Consider the following 24,399-nt stretch of genomic DNA (forward strand, 5'->3'; position numbering starts at 1 on the left):
ATAATATTCAAGTTAAAAATTAAATATTTGAAAGGTGAAACATCTTGATTGAAACCAAGTACATTTGATTTTATTACAGATCAAAAATTGACAATACAAAAAAACAACAGTATAATTCAGTTCAGAGATCTATTAGAGTCTTTGATGTGCCGCTTGTATTGTCACATGACATGCATGTTTAAATCACAAAATTTTATGTGGAAAGAGTCATAAAGTAATATTCTAAGCGATATTTAATCATTCCATTAAATAAATAAATGTTTTAAGCATTTTTTTAAAGAATTTATACTTTTGATTCGTAAAATTTGACTACATGCACCCACGTACTATTTTGTTAGACGTCTGATCTCAGTCACAACCACTCAAACGTGAAAAGTTGCACAGGTCCGGCCTTAAAATTTATTTGTACTTAAAACTTTATTAGTCGGGATTTTTGGGTATTGAGATGTAAGGGACTTTTTCCCAGAGAATGGAAATCATACATCAATCATAAATGTAGCATACCATGTTTCGGCTAAATAATATATAGATCTTTTTTACTCCCATTTTTGAATTAAAATGGGATTTGAATTAAACTTTTTTCTGTAACAAAGGAAAGTTTTTTGATTAAAAATTATTGAGTTGATGTTATAAACGGCTACAACGGCCAAAAGATAGGGATAAAACTTTTCCTTATAACCGTTAGAAGTTACATAGCCCTTTATATTTTTTAACATCTAACAATTCAATAATTTTTTACCAAAAAACTTTTGTAGAGGTTTGCAACCATCTCAAATGCGTTTAGATATTTATTGTAGAAAAGATTAATTCAAATCCTTTGGAAGCCTTTTTCATTTCTTTAACATTCGACTTTTTAAGTAATTTTCACAAAAAACTTTAGTTTGTAAAGGTTTATAACCACTAAAAATCCATTAAGTTATTAATTGTTCATATCTGGATAAAAAAATATTAAAATTCCTTGGGAAATTCAGGAGATACTATCGAGATTATTAGATAGTTCAGGAGATTATATCGATTAAATAACAGCGGGCGCGGATTATAAATAGGTTGTTGGCAAACGACATATAGCGTTATAGATTTTTGGGTGCTGGATATCGATCGGACGAGCTTCACACATATAAAAAAATATATAGAAAAAAATACAAAGTGGCAACATCGGATACTTGCATTGTAACCATAAAGATATTCTAAGTTGCTAAGTTGCAACTCTCAAGTTTTCTTCATTAACTTTTTTGTCAGGAATCCTTTTTATTCTAAATAATTTGTTGATTACTCTCAAAATATATATTATTAGTCAGCAAATAAACGAAAATTTTAAAGAATACATTTTTTACCTATTACAAAATACAACACATTAAAAAAATATGTAGTGCATTAAGAAAATTATATATTGAATGAAAAATTGGAAAGTCGATTTGACATTATTGTCTGAAAGATGGTGAACCTCGCCTATGGTGTGCAGCTAGGTTATTCTAGGCATTCAATATTCTAAGTTCATTTGGATAGAAAAAAAGTTTGTTGTACTGTGACATTATACATTAAGTAAACACTGTGTTTTATTAAACAATGAAATATAATTTTTATAATAAATAAAAGTGAAAGTTCTACTTTTTGTCATAGAAATTAATCTTGAATTAAAAAAAAAGATCAAAGCTTAAAACGCAAGCGACTTTCTATGAAAATGATCTCTGTTAAATGGCAGGATATTTATACAAGGCCTGATTATTCGTGCAAGTGTATTCAACAGGAAAGCAAAACTGATCCAGAAAGCATTGGTAGGCCAGTTAAAGCTGGATTAGGCTTTAAAGGTAGGGAATTAGAGAAAGCCCGGATTAGAGGGCCATAACTTCCCCTTTCTCCATCGGGACCCCCTGTGTCCTTTCCTTCCCGTCTGGTTTGAGATGGGAGAGCCCAAGGATTAAGCCCTACGACGGATTAACATTCACGGGGGAGCAGATTTAGAAAAATTGAAACTAAGATATGCAATAATTTTAAGAGGATTATTGTAAAAAATAGGCCTTTCAATATTTTCAGAGCCTTTTGCATACAAATTATTTGGTTTTATTTATTAAGTTAGGCTTAAAGTTAAAAATTATTGTAATTCATAAATGGCATATTAATTACAATATTACATTAACTCTTAATTGTAAAGATAATTAAAGATGCACTTCTCAAGAAAATAATTATCTTAATTTTGTCTTACGTTAATAAGTAATAATTGCCTTAATTTTATTAATATTAAAACTCTGTAATTAGCATTTATTTAAAAAAGTCTAATCCGCTTAATATTGTTAACACCCTGTATGATACCGATAGTTCATCTAAGGATTAAAGACTTAAACTATTGACGCGCGTTATCAATATCATCCAGAACTCACGCCAGATTGGAAACCCGACAATCCTGTATCCAAAGGGTTCTAAAGAATTTAATCATAATGTGGCATACACGTAGGCATTTAATATATTTTAAGGTTTAATTATTTAAAAATATAAAAAATGATTACAGCAATTATAATATTTAGTATATAAGACAGTGATCTGACGGTTTAGAAAATATATTCAGATAATTATCTTTATTAGTATTTTTGTTTGATGATATTTGTGTTTTAAAATATGCAAGGATATAATTTGAATATTAATATCTATAAGACTCATCTTTAAATTAAATAGTTTATTCTATAAAATGTAACAGTAACTTCTTTAGCAAAACCAAAAATATAAATATATAATTTATATCATTACCAATTAAATTTTTTTTTCAATATGTTTGCATTCACCATGAAAGGTACAAATTCATTTAAAATTCGGGTATTTATCCTTCTTTTAAATTTTGACACATCGATTAGTATTGTCACTTGCGCGTTTTTTTATTAGAATATCCTATATAATATATTATGACGTTTTACAGTTCTGATATGATGATATATTCTGAATAATTTTTGTTTAGCAAACCATATGCCTAAAGTCATTGGGTTGTCAAATATGATGTAATCAGCGAAACATACGAAATTGAAACATAAAAATTTATTCTAGATTTATTGCAACTAATGAAAATTTGATTCAATGCATCCTTGACAATGAAAAGTTTGGTTACAGGGTGTCTTAAGTATAAACGGTGACACCAACATTAATTTTTTATGTGATTCCTTAGGAAGTAAGTAGACCTTATTATCTTTGAATAGTTTCCAATTTTCGAACCTACTTGATAACGGTTTGTCATGCTTTGAGTGGCTGCAAAGCCACTGGGCCTATTTGAAGCTCTTTGAATTATAATCTTAACGGTTATTAGGTTTTCTAATCATTCTTAGTCTAATAAGGGCATCCAGAAAGACAAATTTTTGATATCTGGCATCTTTGGAGGTAATTTTTTACAAACAAAAAAAGCGGAATTTTGTATAATTTCTACTATTGAAGTTTCATTATAACCCAATGTATTCGTGCTGTTGGGGGTAAGATTGTGTGGCCACCGCAGCTAGTTCAATTTTTCAAGAAAAAAATTGTTACTTAAGAAAAGTCATCCAACCTTGCTATAATAAGGTTATCAGCAAAAAAGTAGATTTTGAGAATAAATAAAAAATATAATTTATTAACATGTTTATTTATTGTTGATATAAATTTTATTAAATAATAATAATAAAGATCCCCTTGGAATTTGTGTAGTTTATGTTGAGAGCTGGCTCAAACTGGTCTTCATAAAACAAAAATAAGTTGGCCAACTTACAATACCTTAAAGGCCTTTGTATGGCAGGGTGTGCGGCGTAAGCTCTTAACTAATCCTGAGGAGCTCCGACCTCCGCCTTAAGCCAAAGCTCCGTAATATGCAGAAACCTTCTTAACCTAACAAGATTAGCATAGACAGCCAAGCAGGCTGGCGAATCTAATACACCGAACCGCACCCAAATCGCCTTTTTTTTCCTGATTTTTAAATCCGCCACGATACCCTTAAAGATGTTTATAAAGCATAAAATAAATTAAAACACATTCACAAAAAATATTAAATTAATTTGATTAGTTAAAACACAAATATATAGATTTGATAATCAGTTTTTGAAATTGATAATTAATTCATTACTACAAATTAGGAATTACTGTGATCCAATAGATAAAGCAATATTTAATGCATAACTCAAATGGATACGATACAGTTTTTATATATTTCAACTAATATTGTGCGTGATTTACGTTTAGGTATATAATAATTGTACTTGTTATACCCTGGCTGGGTAAAAAAGGATATAGTTAAAATTGGTTTTATTATTTTTTACCTTAAAGTACTATACAGGGTGTTCATTTGAAAACTTCCCACCACAAATACATCGAAAACCACTGTTTAAAAAAAAACGCCGAAATACGTCAAGAGGGACAATTTTCTAACCTAAAATTACTTCACCCCCTTTCACCCATTGCCCCCCAGGGTCATCCCCTTAAAAGTTTTAAATGGCAGAAGGTATCGAGTAATAGCTTGTTTAAAAGGTCTTTCGAAGTCTTTTTTTAATATAATCCTAAATAATTTTATAATCTTAATAAATTTCATGAAAATTTCAATTTATATAGGCGACTTATTCGTCGATCAGAGCTAATCCGAAGTCCAGAGTGGTCAAAGGAAATCCCAAAACGTTTATCTGCTTTGGTCGTTGATCCTGCGGAATCCACTAGTTGCGATTCCCTACGCTGAAATGTACTCTCTATTAAATAGACATCCAATCCTGGATTTTCTGGCAACCTACTTAGAGTTAAAGCGTAAGCCGTATGCTGCCCCGGCTTTATTATTTTTTGCTTTTATTGCCTGTCAAAACCTCCTATTTGAACAGTGTATTACAATGTATTCGATTTCTCTGCTATTTACTTTTTCCACGGATTAGTTACTATTGAAAGTTTTTATCTAATACAGATCAAGTCATTTTATATAATAGATATTTGTTACAAATAATTGTTGAGGCTACTTTCATTATTTTCTTTGTTCAGTTTGTGCATTACCGTTATTATCTTGTTCACTAGTTAAGAATACTGGTTAGGGGTAGTAAATATTTTTTTATAATAAGATTTTTTTAAAATTTTTAATGATTTAATCTGAAATGTAAGTATTTCTTTTTGTTTTAATTTAGTTAGTATTATCAGTTTTCATTAAATAATTTTGGATTTGCTCTAATTTAGCTTTTTTTATTTTCTCTCTTTTAGTGCTTTTCTGTACGTGGTGTTGTATGATAAATGTTATAACTACTAATTTCAATTATCCAATTTTGTACATTCTTCTTTATTTTCGTTCATACAGCTTTGTTTGTGTTTTCTTATAATAGGTGTTCTTGGGTCAACATATTTTTTTGTCTTTTATATTACCTTCACATAATATTATTACACAATTTATTATTGAGCATTACTATGCTCGTATTTTTGAACAAATTGATTAGTTTAACATTTTTGTGAAACTCATCAGATTCGACTAATTACATTTATTTCATGTTAATTTAAGTTCGTCATGTAATTTATCTTTAATTATTTCTGATCTTGTTTTAGTTTTTTTTATTTAATAAAATAAATAGGTTATTTTAAACTATCATTTTTCTTTCCTTAAACGCCTTCATTGAGTCAGTGAGTTTTATCGAGAGAGGTTTAAGTCACTTGTATCCTTATGAATAATGTTTTTCTCTCTGTTTTTATACTTGAAAGTATTAAATAATAATTTGGCAGTATTTTCTCATTACGTCGTCTATAAAGAAGAAAAAAAAAGGATTTGCACACAAATAATCCGTTTTATTACTAATGTTGTCTTAAAGTATATTTTAAATGAAAATTTATTTCATTTAGGAAAGACAAAAACTATTACACTTTTTTAAAAAACCAAAAATAATATAGAATAAAATATTCAAATATTTAAAGAACATAGATTAATTATTGTATATCATTAGTTTATCAAATAGTTACATTGTACCAAAGAAAGTTATAAATGATATAATAAAACGATTTTTTTATAATGCACTTTAGTTCGTCTGCTTTAATTAATACACCATCAAGCACGTTTGCATAATATACGATGCACAAATAAGTTGAATAATTGACCCTATTGAAATTACGCTTTACTGTAAGGAAATTGTAAATCTCCTCTCAGCTTTGTAATAATTTAGAACAGTCGGAAATAGTAGAGGCAAGAGGGTGGCAAGCAAATAAACCAGCAGATCGTCTTCCAGCACGCTGGCATTAAGACAGTTAAGTCTCTTCTTAAAATGCCGGCCCTGGGCATCTGGCTACAACTACTTCTCGGTCGGCAAATCTGAGGGATCCGGCGGGGCAGTAGTAGCTGGATCCGGAGCAGGACCTAATCCCATGGCTCACCGCCCGTTCTATAGTCCACTAGCCGCTAATCCTACTGGCTTTAATCCAGGCCGGCTGACCACCGTCTTAACTAGGGCTCATATTGGCCTTCCGGTCCTTTGTTCCAGCTTCACTGATCAATATTGCAACCTTATTAAATAATAAGACCAACTATAATAACTTCAGTGTCCGAGGAAAGCTTCACCTATACAAGATTAATTCCGAAAATAAACTTCTGAAACCCTAAGGATTTCCTTAACATAACAACAGCTAAAGATAATTATTTTGTGAACTTTAATTAAATAATTTGAAATTGGAAACTTGTAGCACCATTTAATACAAAATCTTTACAACAAACTAAAATGTTTTGGGATCAAGGCGCTTACACTTTTGTAATTTATAGTATTTTTGGCTAATTATGAGCATTCAGTAAACATTTAGAATACCAAAAGCTTATTGGTAAACTGGATTGGATGATCCACACTTGTGTCAGGTTTTTCACTTTTTGTTGTAGTATTCTGACTTGGGTAATTAATTAGTGATATTTTTTTGCTGCTGAACCATTTCTTTCTTTTTTCTCTTTTGTTCTTTTCAATCTGGCGATTCTCTCTCGGTTCCTCACCACCCTTAAATTATGGCTCTAGATTTCCTCCAAAGGGATTATATGCAGGGTATAATTTCTAAGAGCCACAGGAAACATGTATATTTCCTTATATTATAAACTTAATTGTTATATAGGTTTATTAAGGTCGGTATTGTCCTACTACTAAATTTTGAAGGTTAGCCGCGGGAATCCGTAGGAATATTACACCTTTTTTTACGCAGAGCAAAGTGGCTAAATATGTAGTAGAATCGTAGAAAGCTGCACATAAATGTCTTTTGTTTTAAAATTCTTAAAACTAAAACACCTGATTATTTATTTAAGAAGCTTGAATTTAGGGTAGAAGTGTGCAGTCGTCCTCTGCGTTATAATCATAGATTTTCTATCCCTAGGCATCGTAAAGAAATCTTTAAAAGATCTTTTTCATATACTGCTGCTAAAGCTATAAATTTATTACCGCAAACGTTACTCGGTTCTTCCTTAGTTACTTTTAAAAGAAACTTTAAAAAACTTTTAATCCCTAAACAAATAGGCGACTAGCTAAAGTTGGTAGGTGATCTTGACTTCTTTGCTTATAGCGAATGTCCTATAAAACTTTACTATCTTATGGCTTTAAATGATCTTGGCCGTTGATATATACCTTACTCTCATGTCACTTTTCACATATTTGTTTTACTTCCTAATTTCTACTTCAGTTTTTTTCTTCTTTCTTTTTTTTCTTAATTATTTTACATTAATTTTAAAAATTTAGAAGATCATATGTACTGTTGCCCAATTTTGAGGCTTTGTAATTCATTATAAATTGTAATAACGATCAGTATACTTATATATTTTCCTATTGGAATTATTTGTTGTATTCTGAAATTTTAGGCTAAACATTTAGAGTATTATAAAATGTAAGTAAAGTTAGGTTAGAAAGTAAGAGTTACAAGTTACAAAGTTGCTCCGTTTTTTAGTTATAGGGTGTGAAAATTAAAATCGGTTTTATTTAATTTTTTTTACATTTTGCGACATACCGCTTTGAAAATTAGTACCTAGGGGTTTTTGGTTACGAGAAACTCGAAAATGAACATCTTTTTACTGTAGCCAATAAAGGTTAATTAATTCTCCATACTAGTTAATTAATTAGTAATATTTTCTTTTGCTGCTGAACCGTTCATTTCTTTCTTTTTTCTCTCCCACTGTTGATGGTGTAAAATAGCTATAACTTTTTTGCAAGTGTTTTTTTTTTTGTGAAGGAAACAATTTTCCTGACGTTTTTTAATAAAAAAGATACTAAAGGTTCTAATTTGTTCTATCAACAAAGTGGTCGGAAAATGTTAAAAAAAAATAAATAAAATCGATTTTTATTTTTTAAATTTAACACCCTATAATTAAGAAAGGAAGCAACTTTGGACCAAGGTAAGTTGCCTTAAATCGGCTTATTTTAATCTCAGGAATATGTCCTACGATTTAGTACAGACTTTTTAGAGACTCCTTGTAATTATGTAATTTATAATAATTTTTATTTTATGACTGATAGTGTAAGAATTGATATTTTACTATTTAGTACATGACGACGTAAATGGTATTAAATTCCTTTATAAAATCAATGAAACTTATACAAAATATTCTAGAGAGTGTTTAGATAGGCATGAGATATAATACAATACAATATAAAATAGAAAAAATATGTAAAATATATAAAAAAGGCAGGCAAAAAGCGCAAAATACAAAAAGCTTATTAGTAAACTGTATTAGATAATCCAGACTAAAATTAATTAAAAAAATATTAAACAGTTTATTTATTTAAACTTTCAAGTTTTCCATTCTGTGATGACATAGGATTCTTAGTTGGTTAATTACTGAACCTTTTTTTCCTGTCGAACCGGTTATTTCTATCTTTTTTTCTTTTTCGTACTTTTCAATCTGGCGTCTGTTCCTCACTCCCCATTAAATTATAGTGTAAACATTTTAATTACTAGAACTAGATTTCCTTCAGTAAGATTATATGCGGAGTATAATTTCTAAGAGCCTACTTATTGTATATACACTTATAGTATACAGTCAATTGTTATTAAGGTTTATGGCCCTACTACTAAATTGTGAAGGTAATATAGTTTACTTGAAATTATTAAAGAATATTTAATATTATAAATTTCTCCAGATATCTTAGTTAATTTTTTACAGAATGATAGAGGGCACCACTGACGATGAGTACCTCATTCCGAAAGTAGTAAAGCAATGAATATTTTCCCATTGATTCAAAAATGAAGCTATTTCTTATTCAAACAGCATATCGAAATGCATATGTAATTTATGGTATTTTTCATTTTATGGCTAATTACGAGCATTCAGCGTCAGTATAATATATTTTAGTTTTTACCTACATCACGACTTAAATTGTATTAACTGTATTTAAAAAATCAATGAAACTTCTCACTCATAATGTATTCGGAATAGTTCATATTAGTGAAAATTTTGTAAAAATTAAAGAACCTTAAACAGTTTATTATTCAAATTATCAGATTTAGAAAATTTTTAGAATTTGAAGAACCACATGTTTTAGACTCCTTTTTTTCAGACCATCAATTTTGTTTCGTTTCTTCTAATATATTATTAATAATATTTGTCAGTGGTTAAGTGATCATCTTTTTGGCTCTAGATACCTTAATTCTTGCTTTAAAGCATGAGTTTTAGATTGCGCCACCAACAATGAGTACCTCGTTCTGAAACAAGTAAAGGAATAAATATTTTCCCATTGATTACGGAATGAAGCTATTCTTTGATCAAAAAATTTGTATATCGGAGTGCATATCTGTATTTCGTAATAGTCGTAATATAAAAAAGATATATTGACGACAGGATTAATATAATCACTTTATATGGGAAATAATAATATGGATTAGGCTTATGCAACAGTCACATTAATCATTTGAGGCTTTATGTTAAATAGGGGAGAAGCTAGGGGTGCACGATTCACACTTGACTACCAATTGATCACTTCTGTAAAAATACTCACACATTGCCCTGATTACTACACTAATATTGAGTTTATTGTAAAACTTTCGGTTATATCAAGAAACTTCCGTAATCTATTTAACAGTAAATATGCCCTTTTATTTGATTACCAACTTATTGAACTTAGCTACAAATGTCCGTTAAAAATTAATTCGTCTATAAGCCCATAGCGGCGCTTTTACCTGGATAATGTAATGCATGTTATTACCGAGCAACACTAAACTTCCCACAATGCTTAAAATCCAGAGTACGAATTTTAGCTATGAACGTTAATTTGATTTACAGCAGATAATAAGATACAAGTTAATCAAGGCATGTTTATACTATGTAATATAAATGATGTCTCAATACACCACTGATAATAATTATATTGTTCGGAATGTAGTGGTTATTAGATTAGCTAGGATAGCTTATTAATTTTCTGGGGCTTGGTGTATAGAATATTTAGCTTTTGTTTGGTAATATTTAAATTTCAAATTTATAAAACAACCTTCTGATTTTTATTTTCACATTATTTTTGTTAAATATTGAATTCTAACTGATAACTGATTTATATCAACGACGACTTTCATTATATCATCGGGTCTACACTATTAAAAAAAAACATATAGAGCATATACACAATGACTTAAATATTTAGAATGAATAAATGATGATTTAAATCACCTGAAGGAGAGAGGGACATTTCTATGTTTATTTAAAAAAAAAAGCCGATTTGCTACAAACAAATAAGTCATGAGAAATTACGTACGAAACAACCTAATTAAAAAAAAATAACAGTTCCCATTTTAATTTTGCTGCTTTGATGTTAGCAGCGATGTACCCAATGCTACAAATCATCTATTCTCCATTATCGATTTACTGAGATGCGATGGCTTTCCTTGAATTTTCAAGAATTTAAAAAAATTTTAGGTGTGACAACATAAAACGTGATTTCCGTCATTAAATCCAACAACTTTTACATTTTAACCATATACCGTATGTATATGGCTTATATTAGGACCCAAAATTTGATTATGTATATGTAGATCGTTCCTATTATCCTAATTTTTCTCAATTTGCGAAGTAGCATAAGAGCCGACGATGATCCCACTTGAGTGATTTAAATTGCTATCAAGTGTTGCGATCTTGGGACAGGTATAAGTTCGATGATGCGGGTTGAATATAAATATAAAAACTCGTTCATCTAGATAATAGATTGCAATTCGCTGGTATATAACAACGGAAGGCATCAAATACCTTTAAACGAGTTTTCATTTTGAAATTTGAAGAATAGGGTGAGTTCTCAATTAAGAACCCGAAAATACTTAATATTTTATGGTTACGTAGAAATATCTTCATAGTCGTTATAGTGGTATATCTAAAAAGAGAAATAATATGCTAACAAATGCAGCTAATTAATAATAACACATGTATCATGTTTATTTATTCTTTTTCTCGGCTTATTAAATCTTTATTGCGTGATGGTTTCAATTGCAAAAATAAGTAAACTATAACAATTTAATCAGCTGGCATATAGTATTGGAAATATGATGGTTTTTTGATTGAATTTGAAATGATTAAAGAAGCTTTATAACATTATTTTCAACATTCAGTGCGTCTGTTAATTAAGCTTTGGGCTAAATATTATAATTCTTTTCTTTAAGATTAATCATATAAATATGTTTCCCTGTAATTTTTTCAATTGCAGAATATATTTTTTTAAAGAAATTTAATTTCCTTTTTTATTGTGCTTTCTTACATGGTCAAGTGATGATGCTTTACCACATGGGTTAATTTTGCTTGACCACACTCTAGAATGTCGTATATTGGATAACGCATTAGAAGCTTATAAAGATCAATAAATAATTTGAGATTTAGTAATAACCAATAATTTAAGTCCAATGGCAAAAAAATTATCTTTCTACAATATTTTTATTCACACTTATAAGCTTTTTAAGTATTTTTTTTTGTTTCAGGTAAATCTATACCAGTTCATTGTATAGTTGAAGCAATATCAGTCTTAGAAGACAACCGTTTGCAACATGGAGCTTGGAGGCGAAGACCTATGGTAGAAACCGATACTTACGTTATCATTCCCACTGGAACTTCTTTCCACAATTTAGTGCAGGCAGCACTTTTCCGATTGGGTTACTCCTCTGAGAGTGCTGCTGCTGCCAAAGGATCAGTGCTAATTAAAAACTGGAAAGCTCTTAATTTTGACCAAATCTCAGACGACCCATTGGTTACAGTGGGTGATATACTAGGAGAGCTATCTACTGTGGCGACATTGAGGATCCAGGTATTTAGAGGAAAACCTGGATCATTTAATGATATTAAAGATAAGCTCTTGAGATACTTGTTATTACAATCCCATGGAATTTTGTTGTCGTCTGGCTGTCCTTTGGATGAGGTATGAAAATTTTTTTCTAGAAAAATATTAATATTACTGGAATATTATTTTTGGTGCCCAGTAATAGATGTTATTTAGTAGAAACATGTTTATTAATTAAAATGTATAATGCATTTACTGAACACTCCCCGAAGCATACAAGTAGAATAGTAGTAGTAGAGTATGAATCCTATTTAGTTGAAACGGTATTATCATAATGGTACTAAGTACTTACTATATTAGAATGTTTATGACCAGTGTATTGAGCTAAATATTATTAAACTCCATTTAGAGTAGCTTAATCTTTTTTGGAAATTTGCCTATCCAATTGAAAAATAAATGTTATGTGCAGTCCTTACTAAAAATTAGTTTATTTCAGCACACTCATGGGTTTATCGTGCTTACTTCTTCAGTCTTAAATTAGAGATAGCTCACCTGATTTTCCTTAATTATTAGCATAATTTAATAGCTTGCTTGGATCACCAAAATGTATTGGATGATCTGCAAATCATTCATAGAATTTCACGAATGCTAAATCTTATGTTTTAATAGTATATTTAATAAATATTTTTTTAACCGAAATTAACAAATATTTAAAAAAATATTCAACTTCTGCCCAATTCAACTTTGATTTGACCATTTATCTAGTTTAAACATTTGGATTGTTGTTCTGGAAGACAGGAATATTTTCAGGTTTACGGGTACATAGGAAACATCGTACCTTTTGACATGAGTTATTCTACTTGTATCAAACATAAATTAAAGTGACATTTTGACGTTTTATTTTTGGCCCAAGTAGCGAAATTAGCTTTTCCTGTAACAGCTTTAGTCTGTTTAAACAAACAAGCAGTTTTAACATATTTCTGCTACAGATGCAGATCGACAATATCATCGTTTGATAATTTATTAAAAGGTCGATATTGCATATTAATTATTAAAATTAAAATAAGAAGAAAAAATTAAATATTTATAAAATAACTTGTCACAATAAGCCGCTATTTTCTAAAATAATTAATTGACCTTTTTATTAACGTTGATTATACCAACATTTAATTAATGTGATATCAAACAGGCAGGGACACTTAACACATCGGATTAAAACTATTTTTATACAGCTTAATCGATATTTAATTGTTTTTTGAAAATTAGAAAATAATAGCTCCCATCTAATAGCGTCGTTTTTACTTATCAATATTCATGATTGAAACGATATTCACTAATTAATGTTTGAGTTAGTTACCGGGTTTAATGATTGCACGAAAAAGGATGGGAAAATAATTTTTTATGCAAAATTTATATACATGGTGTGCCAGAAAATGGTTATCATGCATTACTGATAAAACAGTTTTTTTAATTTCGATATGGTTTATTTAAACATATTTGTTACTGCCGTACATCTAAATCACTTTCTTTACGATAAAATGTTTTATAGTGTAGCTCAACATTTTTTTTATTAAGTTTGCTAAAATAATTTAACAAGCAAGTCCATGTGTTAAAAAAAAATCGGGTATTGGGCATATTTAGAAGAGAGACGAAGAAATTATAATGGGCAGCAATGAAAAAGTAATGGTATATTTTTTTTCACTGTCTAACCTTAGTCTTATAGATGTGACCATCGTGTGTGCCATTTTAATATACGGGATTGCAATCTTTAAAATTATTTCATGAGGCGAAATTCACCAAAGTTATCTGAGGAACTTATTATGAAATTAATTTATGCCTAATTGTTCGATTAGTGCTACAAATATTGTCATAAAACAGTACATACAGTAGTAATTTGTAAGACATAATCCAAGGAAAATAATATTTAAAAAAATGGTAAAAGAAAATAAATAACATATTTAATCTAAAATATTAATAATGTCAATAAAAAGAAATAACCGCTATTTAAAACGCGCAGACGAGGTTTTTTTTAATTTAGGAAATTTTTAATATAACCTTTTTGGAGATAACTCTAATTGGGAACTACATATTTAACTATCGTTTGGCCAAAGAATCCATCCTTATTATATTTTACGACAAAATCGATAATCGAGCTAATGTAATATTAATTTGTATTTATTATAGAACGACTTATGATAAATAATTGGGCGGCCAACATTTTATTAGTAATTAATAGTTAATTGGTAACTTTTGTTAATTTGGGGTAATACCCAAGTCTTACTTTTAAAATTTTGTTAATACTTTTCAAATTTTCGAAAACTAATAACAATATTCAGATTGACAGTTAATAATTATCAGTAAAATATAAGATAAGTAATTATGATAATATTTTGCATACAAATCAAAAAGCATATCAATTAAACACGGATAATAATCTATTACAGTTTTTTAAATGGGAAAATCTGTATGCTAATGGTTGAACTCGGTATAATGAAGGGCTTTACACAGCTGTTTGATGGTGCTTTTATGCACAGATTTATATTAAGGTTTAGCCACATTCAAATGAAAACCTCGTAAATGTTTTGATTTATAAGCTCTCATCAACTCTGAAAAGCATTTTAGTTTGATTTTCAGGAATTTGCTAAATCCAGCTGAAAGCGGTTTAATGTTTTAATACTTAGCTAGATTAGGCGTGGGATATGAATGTTCAAGTCGCTTTAAATTTAACAGTTGTTATTGTAAAACAAATGTTACAACTTGCGTTTAATGGTAATTGATAATGCCCAATCATTGGCAAAACCGTGTTAATGAAAGTAGTATGCAAAATATAGAGGACTGGGAAAGGAGGGAAGACTTTTCTCCACAAATGAAAATGCCAATCTTTTCTCAAGAGTTATGCATTTCGATGAGTTCACTCATCATCATCAGACTCTAAGATTTCTTTTTTCTTTTCAGAGAAATACATTAAAATAACAAACAGTAAGTTAAAATTAAAAGGTACAACAAAAATTAAAGAAATTACAATTAAAAGTCAAAGTTTTAAAGTTTTTCAAAGATTTTAAAATTCTGCAAATGTTGCGTCCTGTCAAAATATTTCCTTGCTTATGTTAAGGCATTCTCCAATGGGCATATTTGTGTAAACACTGTCAACATCCAAGCTTACTATCTTGTTGCTGTCGGAGTGAGATCAAAGTACTCCGTATTCCCTTGTAGTCGCTGGATAATGCTCAACATGACTTCGGCAAGTTCCGGTGTTAGCGAATCCCTGGAGCTAGTAATAGTTTGCAAAAACATCTCCTTATTATGTATTTTAGGGAACCTGTAGAAATGTGGCGGCTTGCTATGAGTGGAGTTAGCCCTTCTAGGATTTCGATAAGGTTTTATATTTTGGGTAATGCCATAAACTCATGACATTCAAGCAAATATATCTCTAGTCAAAGCTATATTTAAGAATTAACGATAGTTTTTAAAGATATTACCCGTGTAAAAAATACATATATCAATAAAAAATACATATATTACCCTGTAAAATATCCAAATTGATTAGTATTATGAATTGATCAGGAGACATAATATTAAAATAGACTATCGTCTCTTCTAGTGTAGGTGCTGCATTTTTTTTTCGAAATCGAAGGCACTACAGCTATCAGAAAAAATGGTTGTTTACTCCTGTTCCTAATCCCGTATGTATTATTTTTCTTAGTTTTCTGGTTGCCTTGAAGAAGCTAATAGGCAAACATACGTATTAGTTTTTTTCTATGTTATGCCTCTCGAAATATACCTCCTAATTAATCCATCTTTCAGTATTAAAAATTTCGTGCTAACCCCCTTTTTAGTAAATTATAGAGAACATTCCTTAGTTATTGACACAACTAATAGACACTTATTACAATACGCTGCAGAGTGATGTGGAAGCCGATTTGCATCTGTACTGTACTGCATCTGTACCGATTTATATCTGTACCAAATATTTGGCATTATTTTTTAACTATCTTGTTAATAATTAATTGTTCCTACCACTACCTTTGCAGCAGATAATTAAGGGGATCTTTTTGAAAAATGTCGGTAAAGCATACAAAAGTAGTAGGATGAAAGAAAATTACTCGGTTACTGAATTTAAGCTGTGTGAAGAATACATATTTTCTGCTTTCTAATCTGGTGCTTTTGAGGTTATATAAGCAAAAACCTCCCATTTATCTCCTTATATCCTGTGCTCCAGGTTCTTTGTATACAAAGGGCGGTTTATCTTAAGCTGCCAAGTCAAGGAAATAATGTATCCGATTCAACTTGAAAAATATATTTCCATCCTGTAGTTTTCTTACCCGTCTTATTTTTCTGCTGTTACTTTTTTATTTTAATATAAAAAATTTAATATAAATAAAATCATAGTCTTTTTCGGCACCTTTTTTAAAATATAAATAACATAATAACAAATATAAAAAATACTTTAAAATTGACTAATTTTACACATAGTTTATCATGAAAATATTAAATATTATTTTATCACCTAACTTTACGCAAAACCCCGCCCAATTAAAAACCTAAAAAATATTGACGAAATTCCATACATATTTTGCTGGATTCAAAAACCAAACAAACGATATTTTAATCACTAGGTGTATTTTCCGAGATCAAAATATGCCCTCTGTTAGGCGGAAAGGTTTTCATCTCGATAATTCCACGAAATAATGCTATATAATCTAATTAAAACCGGGGGTTCTTCTATTTTCCTCACCCTAATTTATTCATTTGCCATTTCAAATTATGAGAATCCTCGGTTGTTTGCTTCTTTTAGTTTCATAACGGTTTGATTATGATAGAGTTGAATACACCTTTTTGCTTTTAGATTCATAAAGATTGTTTTCCATATTTAATTTAATGTTTATTTATCTTTTATCGTATATACAGGCAGATCTGCACTTTATGCGCATTGTAAAACACACAATCAATTTTGCTTCACTTAGCAGATATTTTCATCTTTACCTTCTTATTTATAAACTTCAGCTTTTAAAATTAAAACAACCTCTCTGTCTTTACAGATGGTACTTACCCAAATCTGCCGAAGTAACCTATCAACAACATCAAACTTTCCTGAGATACCGGAAGAGACGCGCCGGAAATTCGACCTTTGGTGGTCAGCCCAATTTAACACCCAAATTCCCTCCTCTCGCTCTCAATTTATCCCGACTTACCCAAGCCAGTACTCCGTTCCTCCACAATCAACCCCTCCTATGGATCGTAATATTCCTGACGCTCATCCTGCTATGCAAACCGTACATAGTCAATTTCCTACTCAGAAAACGCGCATGCGTACGAGTTTTGATCCTGAGCTAGAGTTGCCAAAGCTGCAAAGATGGTTTACTGAAAACCAGCATCCCAGTCGTCAGCAAATACAACAGTATGTTAAAGAGCTTAATAACTTAGAATCCAGGCGAGGCAGAAAGCCTCTGGATATTAATAATGTTGTGTACTGGTTTAAAAATGCCCGTGCAGCTCAAAAACGTGCTGAGGTCAGAAACATCAACCCCAACATGCACTTATCTGTTAATGGTTTTACCAGTCCAAGCCCCACTAATGGCGGTTTGTTTATGGGGGATGCCTATCTTTCTTCAGAGCGTCTCTCTGATCCAAGGTTAAAGAATAGCCTTTCAAGACGAGGTCCGCAAAACTCTCATACTTCGGACGAATTTTCCAATGTTGGCTCCGATATGGAAGATGACGAATTGCCTGAAGAACAATCTCCATGTCCTTCTGTTCCTTTATCGTTGACCACCAATAGAAAATCAGATGACAGGACGGCAAGCCCAAAAACTATCACCTCGCCATCACCGGCACCAGATATTCAAGTAGGTAAATAATGAGAAAGCTTGGGTAGCACATAAAAACCTTTGGTTCGAATAAAATTGAAATGTTAAATAATTTTAATCACTCACTGAATAAATATTCAGCATTTAAAAAATTAAATATACAAATTTTTTGAAAATTTAAAAATTATATGCTGCCCAAAGCTCTTATATTGTAAGTTTTTAATGAAGCTTTAAAATATATAAGATTATGACAATATTCTTTTTATGAGGTTTAATGCATATTGCGTTGAGGTATCCCTCGACATGAGTTAAAAGGTTAGGTACTCAAGAAAAATCTAGCAGTATTTTTTTAAGAAATAGAGAAGTTTTTCACACGGATGAGAAACGTTGTTCCTAAAATAACAATCATAAGCACTCTTTTCGAGCAGCAAGAAAGATTAAAGATTATTACCAAAACTAAATTCATTATTTGCTGTTGTAGACTGTACTGCCAAAAAAACATCGAGAAAAATATTTTAAACAGCAACTAATCTAAGGAGTTTCTAGCTGATAGATGGTGTATGGATATTAAGGTCCATGCATGATCCGTCTTTACATGGAAGACTTTAATTTTGATTTGATTGATGATTGTTCTTTCTTTGCAAGAAAAAATCTTCCGGCGGATTTTATTAAGTTTAGTGTTCTCATCAAATCACTAAGATTATTTATATAACTTTAAAAATTATTTATGTACATAACTGATTTTTTTCTTTCAGATTGAGAAATGCAAAGAAGAACCCATAGACGAACCCGTAAATTATTCCTCTGGAGACCATATAAACAATAACAAAGTACTCTATAATGATGATCATAGAGAAAACGAAGATGACAGCAAAAGTCAATATGATACTCCTTCGTCTCCAAGCAGATCAATTTCTCATCGTTTATCTCCTGATATTAATGGTCATTTATTGCGAAGAAACCCTGAAGGACTTGACCAACTACCGGGATTTCCGATGGTACCCAACACAATGTTTAGCCACAATATAATGTACATGAGTCAATACATTCCTAGCCTTGCACATTCGGTACCTTCAAGTTGCCCAGGCGCACTTAATATGTCAAGTTTAACGGTTGATGAACGAAGGAAAAGGAATCGAACCTTTATAGATCCAGTTACGGAAGTACCAAGGCTTGAACAGTGGTTTTCTTTGAATACCCACCCTTCTCACAACTTAATTATTAAATACACCGAGGAGTTAAATTGTATGGCTTATAGGCAGAAGTTTCCCCGTCTTGAACCAAAAAACGTACAGTTTTGGTTTAAAAATCGACGAGCTAAGTGCAAAAGACTAAAGATGTCATTGTATGATAGTCAATCTGGCCAGTATCATCATGCGGATCGGGATTAAATGTAGCAATTGGTAAAATTAGTCATTGTTTTTGTAGATACGTGCATAGTTATTTAGCTAAAACTAAATAGGTTTTTTAAACGTTGATCAATATGGTGCAGGACACTTTTTGTTTAAATGAAAGAGAATAAGCTTAGACCAATATGTATTAATAAAGTTAATTTATTTGTTGTAATATCTTAGATAAATTACTTAGAAACTGTGCTAATTTTTTATTGTTTGTCTCGAGTTTCGCCTGATAATAATTTTAAATTTCTCTAAAGGAAATATTTTATGATGGCTCTATATGAAATACCAAGTATTCACGAATTTCTTTGGGAGACATATTCTTCACAACAAAAGTCGAAAATATGTAAGTTATTATAATCCTTTTACAGCTAGACTGAATAGAGGAATTATCAAGTATCTTTTTAATATTAATTGATTAATTGATTGTTTGGTTCTAGCTTCTTCTACAGCGAGTTTGTTATTTGATATGCCCTAATGGTTCGGTTTTAGCATTCTTTAGGTATCAACCTGTGTATATTTTTGGTAACCTTAACTTTAAGTTTACAATATGAGACATGGAAAATTAGTTGTTAGGTTTTGCGTAGCAGCATATTGCTTCAGGTTTTGGTTTTAGCAATGTTGAGTTGGTACTGCATTAAATCCACTATTTAAATATATAGGGTGTCCCGTAAGTAATGGGATATAGAACAACAGTAGATTCCTTACGTCAAAATAATGTGATTGAGGTCAACTTACCTTATCCTAACTTTAATAGTAACTGAAATACAGGGTGTCAAGGTATTATTTGATTTATCGTTTTTTTCTCATAGGTTTTGAACCAAATGATATACTCACATGAAATTTAGAACATACGAGTCTTGAATAAATAAAATTTCGTATACAGTTTTCGTGTTTTCGGTAGAGGGCGCTTGTTGCGTTAGTTTTTACTTTTTTAAATCCCCTAACTTTTTTGCAGCTACGTATATTGGTTTGAAAAGTAACAAAATAATTTCATTTTTTAATATTACATAAATATATACTTAAAGTCACTAGGGGTAACCATTTTCGAAATAATCGCACTTTTAGATTTTCATAATATGTGAATGACTTAAATTTACTAGATTTTTAGCAATGTAATCCTAAATAAAATAAAATTAATACCTAAGATTATTGATATTTATGTAAAATTAGAATAGTTAAACATAGTTAGAAACATAAGTTAGAAACATACAAAAATAACGCTACTATACCAACTGTTCAAAATGCCCTTTATTAACTTTAATGCATTTTGAAATACGTTTAACAAATGTTGAAAATGATCCTCATTATTTTTTAATATATTTACGGAATTTACAATTTTTATATTTGGTTCATTTAGATTATTTATAGGACTATCATAAACAATTGATTTCAAATATCCCTAAATACAGAAGTCCATGGAGTTTAAGTCTGGACTACGCGTAGGCCAAAGCAAAAGTCCACCACAGCCAATTCAACATTCGGGAAATTGTTCGTCAAGGTAATTGCGTACCTGTCGAGAAAAATGCGCTGGTGCCCCATCTTGCATAAAATACATGTTCTGCTTAACATTTAATGTTATATCTTCTAAAAGACCTCCAAGTTCATTTCGTAAGAAATTTAAGTACGAGTCTCCGTTCAAATTAGTTGGTAGTATCATGAAGGCCTATTATATGGTTTCCAATAATACCACACCAAATGTTAACTTTAAATTCATGCTGAAAATGACTACTATGAGTATTTCTAATGTTAAATACGCCGCGTCTAGTAAATGTAGCCTCGTTTGTAAACAACGCTCTGCTAATAAGCATTAAATCTGCGTTTTGCATATTTTTAAACTGACGACAAAACTGTATTCTACCTGGCAAATCTGGTGGGATCAAATACTGAACTGGTGTAAGGTGGTATGGATAGAGGCCTTCTTTCTGAAGTACTTTACTAACACATGATTTGCTTATACCCGTAGCTTATTTAATCCAGGATTTTCTGCTATGCGTAAAAAAATGTGTTCTTCCTGTTCTTGGGGAATATTTTCAGGCATTTTTGGCCGAAATGATCCAGTTTCTCCTAGTCGGCTATAAATTCTTTGGAATAATTTATGGTTTGGTTGTTGTCTATCTGAAAATATCTCCAAATTGGTAAACAAATTATACCTAAGCATTACTTAAAATAATTAAACTTAAGAGAACAACTTTTTTACTTGTTTTTAAAGTTTTATATGACATTCAAAAAAATAAAATTTGACATAAATAATACAAACAGTTGTCTCCAACTGCCAAAGATGCGATTTAAATGAAGTAGTAAATAAATATTATTTGTAACATTTTTTTGAAAAATGCTGATATGATATGTCAAAAATGTTTGCTCCTAGCGACTTTAATAAGGTATACATTTTTTATGTAAAATTAAAAAAGAAATTTACTTAAACCGATATACCGGGCTGAAAAAAAATTAGGGGTTCTAAAAAAGTAAAAACTATCGCAACGAGCGCCTTCTACCGAAAACACGAAAACTGTATACGAAATTTTATTTTTCTTTTTAAAAGAATCGTATGTTTTAAATTTCATGTCAGTATGTCAATTGGGTCGGGACCTATGAGAAAAAAATGATAAATCAAATAATACTTTGACTCCCTGTATTTCAGTTACTATTAAAGTTAGGATAAGGTAAGTTGATCCTAATCACATTATTTTGACCTAGGGAATCTACTGTTGTTCTATGTCCCATTACTTTCGAGACACCTTGTATATTGAGATCTTCAGTTGTACTATGATAGTATATAACAGTATTAAAGCAAATGATATATTTTCAAAATGCAAGACAGCTCGTTAATAACAGTTATATAGTTACTTTGACGTTTAAAAAACCTTTTTATTAACGTGATTTATACCAAATTTTGTCCCTAGGAATGTTAAGGTTAAGACAATAATTATTTACTCTTATTGCTTCTAATGCTATAATATTATAGTTAGGTTTGTGGTATTGCTCATTTCAATTCGTTGCAACTTAAATAATGTTATGTAAATTTTACTTAATTTTCTTTGTAAAATCTTGAATAATTAATAACGACCTGCATTAATAAGCAGTCGAATGTCTTTTATATTGACTGTAAACTGTAAAGCGTAAACTCTTGAACTATTGTAAAAGCTTTTAGGAACTCTTAAAGCCTTTGTAATAAAAATATTCAAGTCTGGGTTCCAGGTATTAAATATAATTCGTATTTTATTGTATATATATATATTTTTATTGCTCAATTTATAAACTTTTAAAATCCCTGTTGTGTATAAACCTTCTCTTTACAAAAAAATGTTTTTAGAAAGGCATTTTTAAATACATATACCAAAGATTGTTAGAAACATTAGTTACATTTAATGCTTCGGTTTCTCTAAGAAAATTATTACACTTTCTAGCTGTAAGCTGTTTTGCGCTCATTTGTAATGATGTATAAACATTTGTATATACATGTATATGTATATTTTTCATTTATAAATCCCATATACAAGTAATATGGCATAGTATCTGGCACCGTGTAATTTCTGCGACCCACTGTAGAATATTCCAAAAAAGTTCAGAATTTAGAATTAATCATATTTGCTAGTTGTAACTGTCTTTGTGAATAAAGTGATGTGTGATAAATTATAAGATAATTTTTGTTACTTGTTTTTGTTTCAATAATATTGTAATGGATAATAAAATTATTAATTTGGATGTTTGTGTTTTATATACATTTACCTGCAAAAATGTGAAAGGATTTCTACAAAATTATTTTTTGTAAAGTACTAAAAGGCTTGTAATAACTGAAAATATTGTCAAATAACAAGGGCGAATAAAACCAGTGGGAGCAAGACGAGAAGAAAGAACTGTTTGGAATTAAAAGCAGTTTGATTTTTTTCGTGTTTAGCCCATAAGATACCCCTTGACATTTTATATAAATTACTATTTTGCGTAACTCGGTTATTGACGGATTCAGCTAAGCCTGCTATGTATTTGACATTTTTATGACTTCGAGGAATGTTGTATTCATTTTTTACATATTTTGTGGAAATAAAAGTTATTTAATATCGTATATACTTCAGCATTTTGGACTAATTTGCAATTTTATTCTATGTGTTTGAAATCATTTTTATGTGTTGAAATTGAACATACATTTTTGCGCATTCCGCATAGTAGATTTTTTATGTGATCCAGAAAGTAGAAACAATTTTTCATAATATATTTTTGGCTTTTAAAGTACTTGTTTATTTAATTCCGGGAATTTGAAATATCTCCAAGATATGAAATATTATTTTTATTCCTGGCTTATATAGAGATTTTTTTTGTTCCAGGCATTTGAAGTTATTTTTGACCTTCTTGAAACAGTTGAATAATTTTCGGCTTTCGTGAGTATTTTTAAAATTTTTTGAAGCATTCAGCGTTCGAAACTTTTATTTATTGGATAAAAACACACGTGTATCCCATATCTTTTTTATCAACGCTTTAAAACACAAAATAATTTATTTAAAAAATACATAAAAAATGCACAACAAATTTTAAGAAATATATATATATATATATATATATATATATATATATATATATATAAAACTCGTCGCATACCTTGCAAATTTATCAACTTTACTTCTCCAAAATTTAAAAAGTATATTACTTAATGCTCATCATTAAAAGTAAAAAGACATTACAATAGAATTTTTTATTGTTCAGTCGTATTCGTTTTAATTTTTGAATGTATCAAATCTCGTTGAATTTCTAGCAATAAATATTCCCTCCCTGCTAGAACAAAATTGCGGCCATTGCAATTTTCAGGTGCTGTTATACCTAAATAAAAGTAGGATCTTGTATACGTCACGATGATATGGAAATAAGTATCTATATTACCGATATTTGTTTAATAAATAATTTATAAATTATATAAATTTTCGATTCAAGGTTTTTTTTGTCATACTTCATCACTGACTTTTTAAATAACATATTTTAATTATCCTAAGAAATATTTCTAACCCAAAAAAGAAAATCTTGTAAACAACCCAGTTT

General features: G+C 29.9%; 1 protein-coding gene across 2 annotated transcripts in view; it reads left to right on the forward strand.

The window, feature by feature from the left end:
- LOC126748754 (homeobox protein dve-1) overlaps nucleotides 1-24,399 on the forward strand; it is a 229,142-nt gene that overhangs the window by 45,666 nt on the left and 159,077 nt on the right. The window contains exons 3-5 of one of the 2 annotated variants that reach the window (XR_007664809.1): nucleotides 11,869-12,302; nucleotides 17,204-18,010; nucleotides 18,727-20,096. Coding sequence is in view for 1 of the 2 variants with exons in the window: in XM_050458186.1 (XP_050314143.1) it covers nucleotides 11,869-12,302; nucleotides 17,204-18,010; nucleotides 18,727-19,362 (1,877 nt within the window). In the remaining variant the exon portion in view is untranslated. Of the gene's footprint in view, nucleotides 1-11,868; nucleotides 12,303-17,203; nucleotides 18,011-18,726; nucleotides 23,077-24,399 lie in introns of those variants that run through there. The other variant, XM_050458186.1, reaches the window with a different exon arrangement.

This window comes from Anthonomus grandis, chromosome 22 (genome assembly GCF_022605725.1).
Source record: "Anthonomus grandis grandis chromosome 22, icAntGran1.3, whole genome shotgun sequence".
Lineage (NCBI taxonomy): Eukaryota > Metazoa > Arthropoda > Insecta > Coleoptera > Curculionidae > Anthonomus > Anthonomus grandis.